Raw genomic sequence first — 10,435 nt, forward strand, 5'->3', positions numbered from 1 at the left:
GGAATATGCCTCATCTGCACGTCCAGCCAAGATGGAGAAGGACCAGAATTTTTCCTCTGGTTTTGGAATCTCTCTGACTTCCTGGTACTCACTGTCAGCATAGACCATAGCTGCCACTGCTGCTGTCAACACTACCACAGAAATAGACAGCCTCGTCCTCGGCTTGGACCCCAGTGATGGTTAACGTGTTCGAGGAGCTGGATGTGGATGCAGAGAATCGCGAAGGGATGTCTGAGGGTCTCTTGTCATTGTGGTGGATCACAGTAACAGGGACCTTCTGCTGATACCAGCCATACCAGCTGCTGCTAGCCCCAGAGCAGGTGATCCTGACAGTCTGTCACGTTTGCTGACATCTCGGGTGGCTGAGTCACTGTTGCTGCCTGAACCAGGGAACCTGGAGAGGGAGAGGAGAGAGGGGAGAAGACGGGGGTCAGTCAGTGTTCCAGGAACACAGACATGCCACGATAAGTTTATGGGGAATGCAACAGTCAAAGGAGAACAGACATTGAGAATGGTCACAGGCACAATTCAGGAGCAGAGCCCAGCCACAAGTATCCCAGCACACAGGCACCAACAGGAGGACATGGTCATTAGTAGTAGGTCAGAGAAAAGCGGGAGACAAAGCCACACTATGGATTTTGTAGGGAACAGAACAATGATCACCAGCCACAAAGTAACCTCCTAGACTTTAGTACACAAAATGTGCAAAATTCAGGGCCAGGATCATGTGGAGGAGACAAAAACTTCCTCCAGTCCCACATCCACAACTCTGCTTGGTTATGAGGAGGACTGAAAATCGATGCTTTTAGCTCCTCTGTACCTTATTTGAAAATCTCTTTGTCACTATAACCAGCACCACTGCTGTCATAGACACCACAGAAATAGACCGCCTCATCCTTGACTTAGACCCCAGTGATGGTTAACGTGCCTGTGGAGTCGGATCTGGATCCGGAGAATTGTGAAGGAATGTCTGAGGGTCTCTTGTCATTGTAGTAGATCACAGTGACAGGGTCACTGCCATAGCTGCTGCTGCTACCAGAGCAGGTGATCCCGACCGTGTCTCCCACCTTGGCCGTAATCTCGGGTGGCTGCTGAGTCACTGCTGCCTGGACCAGGGAACCTGGAGAGGGAGAGAAGAGAGGGGAGAAGACGGGGGTCAGTCAGTGTCCCAGGAGCACAGGCCTGGGGTCCTTGTGCCCAAAGGCCCAGAGCAGGCACAGCAAGTCTGGCCATGGCACCTGAATTATGGGTGAGCAGTTTGAGGAGGAGAAGGGCCCAGGCTAAGGTGCCATCTCACCAGCTCCATGTCCTCACAGTGATGGGGCTGTGGTGCAGGCCTTGACACTCTTTTAAGGCCCTACTTGCTCAGGCACAGCCCCTTCATGGATACATGGCACCCAATGCTCCCTAGTGCTCCTGTCTCACTGCTCCCTCCACCCACTGCAGGCACCTTTGTCCCACCAAAAGGCAGCAAGATTGGTCTGGGATGGCTGCTCCTTCCTCACCATGCCTGCTGAGCTCTCAGATCAGCCAGGGACCACCCTGACCCTATTCCTGCCCAGTAGGACCATGGCCTTGCTGCACACATTCTGCTTCAAGCGAGGGTTCCACCCTGGGCCTCTCTCAATGGCCACAAGAGAAGTGCAAGCAGAGAAATGGGGCGTTGAAAGGGAATGGGAACCACACCAAGACCAGGAGCTTCCAGGCTCAACAACACAAAGGAAAATCAGGTCCGGCCAGGGGCAGCCCCTCTGCCTCCTGCGCACAGCACGGCCCACGGCAGCCGCCAAAGGAGCCGGCGGGGCTGCTCTGAACCTCGCTGGCACCTGGCTGGCCACAGCCTCTTTACCTCCCACCTGGCCCGTGAGCCTCCTGCCTGTGCAGTGGAGCCACACTGACACCGTGTGGGGACAAGAAAGGCCTCAGGGACAGCACTGCAGGAACTGAGAGCAGAGCCAGGGACAGGACTCTGCCCTTGCTGCCTCTCACCCCTGCCACGGCTTCCACCAGGTCCAGAGATTGCTCCAGCCCTGGCCACAACCATCAGGGTTTCTGCTTGGCGCCGTGGCCACTCTGTTCCGAGGGGAGAGCCTCTCACACAGACACAGGGTCCTTTGGCACAGTTGCTGTGACCAGAGATGAGTGTGTATCAGCCCTGAACTGGCAGGGACCAGCACCACTGTGGATCTCCTGCTGCTATCATAGATGACAGTGACAGGGACGTCTGCTGGGAGCAGGCATAGCCATTGCTACTGATCCTGAAAGTCTCTCCCCTGTTGGCTGACACCTCGGAGAGCTGACTCAGAGATGCTGCCTGGACCAGGGAATGTAGAGAGGGAGAGGGGAGAAGAGAGGTGTCAGTCAGTGCCCCAGGACAGTCCTCTCTGACCTGCAGGATGGGGCTGCTGTGCCAAAAAGTCCTGCTGGAACAGAGGGGTCACTGCCTCAGACAGAGCCCGAGGCCTGAGCTCAAGGCCAGGGCTCCATGAAGAGACCTGGCAGAGCTAGAGGATGTGGCTGGCAGCAGAATGAGGTGGTGGGGCTGAGGACAGTTCCAGGCACTGCAGAGCCCCAGCTCTCCTCGTGCAGCGCATGAGGCAAGCAGGAGGCCATTCAGAGCCAGTGGTGATGGAGGGGGGATATGAAGCCCACAGGCCTACTCAGCTCTGAGAGAGAGGGCAGAGAAGCTGCATCTTTAAGTCCTCTATACCTCATTTCCACATGTCTCTTTATCACCAAACCAACTGCCACTGCTGCTGTCCCAGCCACCACAGTAATAGACAGCCTCGTCCTCGGCTTGGACCCCAGTGATGGTTAACGTGGCCGTGGAGCCAGACTTGGATCCGGAGAATCGCGAAGGGATGCCCGAGGGTCTCTTGGTGCTCTCATAGATCAGAGTGACAGGGCCACTGCCAGGGACCTTCTGCTGGTACCAGCCATAGTTGCTGCTTCCACCAGAGGTGGTGGTCCTGGTGGTGTCTCCCGTGTTGGCTGACACTGAGGATAATTCATAACTGTTTCCTGGACCAGGGAATGCAGAGAGGGAGAGGGTAGAGGAGGATCAGCCAGCCTCCCAGGGGCACAGACCTTCCTGGATAAGGTTACAGGGAATGCAACAGTCAGGGACAGAATAGACAGGGACAAGGTCACAGGCACATTTGAGGAGAAGAGCCCAGCCCATTGAAGGATAGCTGCACAGAAGAAGTTCTCGCAGCATGGGAGGAGATGGTCATGAGTATCAAGAGGCTGTGGGGGAAACAGCTACACCAATATCTTTGTAGGGAGCAGGACAATGGGCCCCATCTGCACAGTAACTTCCTGATCTTTGCAACACCAAAGAGAGGACATTCTGTGCTGTGGCCATGCAGAAGGGACAGGAATATGCCTCATCTGCATGTCCAGCCAGGATGGAGAAGGACCAGAATTTTTCCTCTGGTTTTGGAATCTCTCTGACTTCCTGGTACTCACTGTCAGCATAGACCATAGCTGCCACTGCTGCTGTCAGCATTACCACAGAAATAGACAGCCTCGTCCTCGGCTTGGACCCCAGTGATGGTTAACGTGCCCGTGTTGCCGGACTTGGATCCGGAGAATCGCGAAGGGATGCCCGAGGGTCTCTTGTCATTATCATAGATCACAGTGACAGGGCCACTGCCAGGGACCTTCTGCTGGAACCAGCCAGCATAAGGATAGCTACTGCTAAGCCCAGAGCAGGTGATCCTGACAATATCTCCAGTCTCTCTCACCTTGGCTGACATCTCAGGTGGCTGCTGAGTCAGTGTTGCCTGTACCAGGGAACCTGGAGAGGGAGAGAAAAGAGGGGAGAAGATGGGGGTCAGTCAGTGTCCCAGGAGCACAGGCCTGCCTGGGCAGCAGAGTGGGGTCCTTGTGCCCAAAGGCCCCACTCTGACTCAGCAAATCTGGCCATGACACCTGAGCTGTGGTGAGCACCATGAGGAGAGGAGGGGCCCAGGCCACAGTGTGATCCCACCAGCTCCATGTCCTCACACTGTGGCACCAAACACCCTCTTATGTGCCTGCCTACCCGACACAAGCTCTCCATAGAAATGTGTTCCCCAACATCTCCTGATGGCTTCTGTTCCACTGCTTCTCTTTCTTGCCCACCAATCCAGCAAGATAACTTCAGGCCACCTGCTCCGTTGGGCACTCAGCTGGGAAAAATGGGTCCTGCTCCAAGCCAGGACACTAGAAGCTGCTGTGCTTCAGGAGCCACAGGACTACACTCGGTTGGATTGAGGTGTGTGGGCAAAGGCCTCTTAACCTTAGCCAAGTTCCATGTCAAGGGATGGCAGGAACATTTTCTACCCTACCTTGCCAATGCATCCTCTGCTGTCACCTTCACCAAACCTGTGACCCTGTTGTCATTCACCCAATGTGCATCCCCTGAGCCAGCTCAGCTCTTCCAACCACTCTCTTCTCATGCAGGGGCTTCTGCGCTGGGCTCTGCAGCTGCCCCAGACAAACCCATGACCCCCACCAGTGCTGAGGTGCCACAACACTCCTACTGCAGGCACTGCCCCAGCACCAGTGACTCTCCCCCTTGTCAGCAGCACCACAGTGAACAGAAGGGCTCTGCATCCTGAAGCCCCTGGAGCACAAGGGCGAATGCCCAGCCTGGCCAGCCCCACACACCTGTTTAATGATGTCCTTGTGCATGAAGGAATTAGAACATCAGAACATGGTGCAAACCCTCCTTTGTGGTCAATGTGTTGCATGAGCTCAGCTAAAGTCACGATACTTTTGATTGGCTGTTGGTCATACTTGACATACTCTGGAATTGTGGCCTGATCAACAGCCTTGGTTCTCCCACAGTTGCTCCTAGCTCTCTAAATCTGCAATTTCAACTCTCTCCCTCTAAAGACCATACAGCACAGAAAAGGTGGGTAGAGGACTTGTAAAATGCTGATTAAATTTTTTCTCCCCCAGACTAAACAGTGCTGTTCCTGTCTATATGCAGAGCCTCATTTCTCTTCGTTTTGTCCCATTCATCTCCCCCATAGTTTTGACTTTGTGTATGCTTGCCTAAACTGCATAAAATAAAAATTAAATAAAAACATAGATGAAAGTCTGTCTACAGAGGTGCTGAAGATAAAAACCACAAAAACCAAACAATGGTGGAGTATCCTGCTGCAAAAGATCTGTAGAATGCTATTGCAATCACAAATGATATACACAAGTAGTACCAGTCATCAAATAAAATCTACTTGCATTGTTTTCATTGTTCTTTCCCAGAAGTCATCGAGTGAAATAATGGTTCCATCAGGAAATTGTCTTGGAAATCTTGTTTTTCCAAAAGCTTGAGAGCTTTAGCCTTAGCAGTTCATCCAACTGAAAATCTGCCTCCCCTTTGCTGCCATCTTATGGCAATTTACTGCATCAGAGTGCTGCAGCAGGGTGAGGATGCAGTGTGAAATGCTGTCTTCAGAGGGTAGCAGAGGTTGCTTCTCTTTTCAGTGTTAAACAGATTCTTCACCCCCTTTCAGCACTTCATAATAATTTTCCCTAAGGAAGGCCATCAGCTTGGTCTATCATATCATTCCTGCTGAGACATATTCCAGCACTTCATATGTTTGCACCATGGCTGATGAGGTCACGATGCTGATGGTTTGCTCTTACTTTTTTTTCCAACTTGGTATTAATTCCTTAGCAGGTGATACTGTGTGAAGCCGTAATTGTAAGAAGTCATAAGAACAAATGTGATTTGGACAACTTTGTGGGAATTCCTGGCCCTTTTCTCTCCTAGAAAAACAGGATGTGTTCAGAAGTGCATTGTTACCTTTGTCCATTCAATGGGACAGAAATAGCATTCTCCTTCCTTAGTAGTACTGTTCAAACAGTGTCTGTACATGTTAAATCATTAAAAATTTGTGTTCCAAAATATTGCCTCTTCTCATGTCTTTCTTTCAACTATAAAGCAGCTGTATCAAAATGTAAGTTTGAAGAATGTCGTGGAGCAGAGAAGGATTTGAATATGTGTAAAAAAGGCAAGCAGGTAGAGGCAAACAGAAAATCTATTTCATTTTATCATAAGACAAGAGCATGCTTCTATCAATGATTAACAGAAAGATCAGACCCTTTGCAAAAGTGGATCAAGCAGGGGAAGGAATGCAAATGATTGCTTAATGTTGGGAAGATATGATGAGAAATGTCAAAATCTGTGCTTCCTGATAATACTTCTGTGTGGTTTAAGTGATGTCCATCCCTCTTGCAAAAAGCCTGGTAATTCCGTGGGTGTCTGACATCTCCTTTTTATTTGTCAGCTGAGAGACTGGGCTGTTTGATGTGTGTTTGGCAGCAGATTTAATGAGAGCACCTGATGGAGAAGTAGCTCTGCTTATCTACACTGAGGTCAGTGCTGGGGATAATTGGATGGGTTCTATACTGCCTGATTTCTGTAGTTTACAAGAATATTAATGCTAGTGAAAAATGGTAGCAGTTGACATGTAATGAGGAACAGATATAGAATTTAGCTGTACCGATTTGGAAACAGCTATCTGTGGCAGAAGGGAAGGTTCTAACTGCCAGCTTTGCTGAATTTTAACTTGAGCCACTGGCCTTGAAAGAACCCACTACTGCTTCACTAGGATGCTACATGGAGAACTGGATAAGAATCCTTCCTGTCAGGGGCTGGAGTGCTGAAATGCAGACCTCTGAGTTGAGCCTACCACTGAACAGTTGATGAGTTGGCCTCATGTTTTCTGCATTCTCAGAATCTCTCTCATTGCAGTAGCAATTCTTTATCTCCAGGCTTGTAAAATTTTCTAACAAACTATACTGGGAGTCAATTTCTGAATATAAAGAACTAAAGCACAGCAAATCCTAAACATGAGTCTTTGTTCTGATATTCTTTTAAAAAGCAAATGCTTTTTTTATTTCCCTCATCATTTAGCTGGACAGGTTTGAGCTGTAGGATTTGTTCTGTCTTGTGCTAGTCACTTAACTGCAAATACAGTTGATCCTTTTCCCTAGCACCATAATGTGATATTTGTTCTTCAGTTCAATTCTAGTCAAGGAGGGGTGGGGGAGGAGGTGAAAAGGAATTTTCTAACTCAGCAAGTTCCACAAAAGATGGAGTTCAGCAAATTATCAGTGCTTTAATAACAGCCCTCTGCATTTCTTTACAACCCGAGGCAAACAACTAACTATATGCAGAGGGGGAAATGCCAACTTCAAAACCTGCAGGGAATGATGGGAAAGTACTTAGTTCTTCATTTTTGATCCGTGTCTAATTAAACAGACAGCTCTATCTAATATTTTTGGTCAATTAAGGTCTGACTTGTAGCAACATGCACATTGTCTACACGATGTTTTCCATTTTGAGGCAGTTGTGTGGCCACAGATTTTTCTTACAAATCATGGTTTTGGTAGATTAGAAGTATGTGTCTTAAGCAGGAATTCTCAGGATGCCTTTAGATTGAAGCATGTTTGTTGCTGTGGGTTGCTCTTTCAGCTATGGTAAAATAACAGAAACCTGCAGAGTAGATAAAATGAAATTAATTCTGGCTGAAATCTTACCTCATAGAAGCTTTTCTATTAAGTATTTCAATTAAGGAGATTGAAGACCATTATAGTTGCAAATAGAATGGAAGGCAAGTGTTAGGTTTTCCATGGATGAGGTGACAATCTGTTTCTACTGGTAATAGTTGAAATGAAGACTAGCACCTGATTCCTTGCCAATGTGATAGAAGCTTCCAGTAAAACCCAGCTCTCATTTATCCCATATGTATTCCATCTCTCTTGCCTACAGAGTAAGGCACACTAAGAGGAATCCAGAAAAATCAGAGTCCTATATCCATTGCCTGCATTTTGTTCCTGTCCTGCCCAAAATCTGTTTAGATTTTAAATTTCTCAGAGCAAAAAGACAACATTTGTAGTTCCTACACCTTATGACCATGTCCTCACCTGGAGCCTTTAATGTACCTATTGGTGTGAATAGTACCTGTCTTACACAGATATGAAATATCACTATTTGAAGAAGTGGGACAGGATTGGATATAAGTCACAAGTGTGACATGTTTGTTTAAACACTGAAGAAAAAGTAGCATTATTGACATTATCCTATGCATAAGAGGCATCCCTCAGGTATGTCAGATGGTGTATCCACATCTTCAAACAGAATAATGTAGATTAGCTGCAAACTACAGTTACAGACCTGCTTAGTAATAAAAGCTGCACTGTCTGAGGAAATAAACATGTTCATACTTGAATGAACAGGGTCCTAATTTATCTAAATCACCGATGCTTTAAAAACACACATTCAAATAAAAGGTTCCAATCCTCTGTAGTAGCAAATGCATACAAAAGTATGAGTAAGCAAATGTGAAATACCTCTTCCGATGTCTTTTTGTCTGCTTAAGTACAAGCTCACTGCTGAGAACATCTTAGCCCATGTAGCAGCCAGGAGCTGCCAGCAGAGGTTACCACAGCCTTTGGAGAAAGGCTGGTCCCTTTCCATGGAACTTGCCTGGCACATGGCCCCTAGAGCTGGATTCCCTTTGGTGAAAGGCAGGCAAACCTATGACTACAGGACATGAATCATTGCACTGCTCCAGGAAGAAACATGGAGTGTGTGTCTGGAATTCCTCCTGCTTTGGCCTGGCTACCTAAAATAACCTACAAAATAAACTTCTGTGTGAGGACTGCCTGGGTTTTAAACCTCTTGGGTGATCCTGTGTGCTAATACGAGAAAAGAGACATAACAGAGGGGTAGCCTCATTAATAACTGAGTAGTAATAATAATAATAATAATAATAATAATAATAATATCAGCCCAAGTGAGGCTGTATCTGGAGTATTGTGTTCTATTCTGTTCTCCACAGCTCAAGAAATACAAGAAACTACTGGGGAGGGTCCAGAGGAGGCCACAAAGATGAAGAGGGGTCTGAAGCAACTTCCTTATGAGGAAACACTGAGGGAGCTGGACCTATTTAGTCTACAGAAGACTAAGAGGGGATCTCATTAATGCATATAATTGTCTCCAAGGGATGGCAGAGCATGGTGTCAGACTCTTTTCAGTGGTGCACAGTTATAGGAAAAGAAGCAATGGCCATAAAATAAAACACAAGAGGTTCCATCTCAGCATGAGGAAAGAGTTCTTTCCATGGAAGGTGGCAAAGCACTGGAACAGCTGCCCAGGGAGGCCCTGGAGCCTTCCTCTCTGGAGACATTCAAAACCCACCTGGACACCTTCTTCTGTCACCTGCTGCAGGTGACCCTGCCTGGGCAGGAGGGTTGGACTGGGTGATCTCTCCTCCCAAATTGTTATTCAGCGATTCTGTGAACAGCAATAATAATACTAATAATTATTATAATACCGCTGACCCTCACAGTAGGGGAAGGAATTGGACAGATTTGCCCAGCAGCTGCTGTCTGGGCTGCGATGGTAGCTCTCCTCACACCTGATGGGTCACTGCAGTGCACTCTGAGGGTACTAGGGGACCTTCCCGCCTTTTTCCCCTCATGCACCCCGATCCCATTTCCTGCCTTTTTCCCCTCATGCGCCCCTGGCCCCATTTCCTGCCTTTTTTCCCCCTCATGCACCCCCAGCCCTGTTTCCCATCTTTTTTCCCATCATGTATCCCCAGTCAAACTAGTTTCCTGCCTTTTCCCCCTCATGCACCCCTGGGTCCATTTCCCGCCTTTTTCACCTCACGCACCCCTGGGTCTGTTTCCCGCCTTTTTCCCCTCATGCACCCACAGACCCATGACCCCTCTGGCAAGGAGCTGCTGTGACAAATTCATCGTGGGATGAAGCTGTCAGACAGGATGGAGTGTGTCACCCTCACAGAGGTGTCCTGTGGCTCACGGAATTCCATGACCATGCCCAGACTGTGGCCAGGGACTGAAGCGGCCCATCACCGACCAGGGAGTTCTGAGGTGAGGCCGAGGGAGGTGGCAGCCATGCCATGTTGACGTCCTGCCTTGTCCCTGTCCCAGCTGTAGCTTTGCTTACACTTCCCCTCACTGCCTGCAGCCCAACAAGCTTGCTGCAGGTTTATGTTTGGTTTAAAGACCATATTTTAATGTGTATTTAAGTGTTAACCTCTGTGTGGGGCTCAGAACCAGCCCTGCCCTATGGGACTGGCCCAGCCCCTTAGCCTGACTTTACTTTTCTCAGCCCCTCATTGATGTAAATTTACTTTTAAACCTCCTGCCACCCCTAAACCTGCTTTCATTTTTATCCACTCAGCTCATTGAATGCTTTTGTTTCTCTTTTTCTTTTCTCCTTTCCTCAAGCCACTCTGTTTGTTCTCCCTTCCCCTGCTTTGCCTTAGCTTTGTCTCAGCTGTAGTTACTGAAGGCTGAAACAGGATAGTGGGAATTCTCCCTCCTAGAGATAAAGTTGTTTTTTAAAGAAAAGCACTCCTTGTTTTTGATAAAAGAGGGCATATCTCCTTTTTTTCCCCCTCCCCAG

The 10,435-nt window shown here is 48.4% G+C and overlaps 1 protein-coding gene across 1 annotated transcript; it reads right to left on the minus strand.

Moving 5' to 3' along the window:
- Positions 1-305: 305 nt before the first annotated feature.
- Positions 306-9,928, minus strand: LOC129128622 (uncharacterized). The gene is given in 7 exon segments (XM_077187943.1): positions 306-394; positions 929-1,120; positions 2,737-3,021; positions 3,482-3,799; positions 3,934-3,945; positions 3,948-4,009; positions 9,807-9,928. Coding segments are annotated over 7 exon segments (1,080 nt in total).
- Between the last annotated feature and the right edge of the window lie 507 nt (positions 9,929-10,435).

This window comes from Agelaius phoeniceus, chromosome 18 (genome assembly GCF_051311805.1).
Source record: "Agelaius phoeniceus isolate bAgePho1 chromosome 18, bAgePho1.hap1, whole genome shotgun sequence".
Lineage (NCBI taxonomy): Eukaryota > Metazoa > Chordata > Aves > Passeriformes > Icteridae > Agelaius > Agelaius phoeniceus.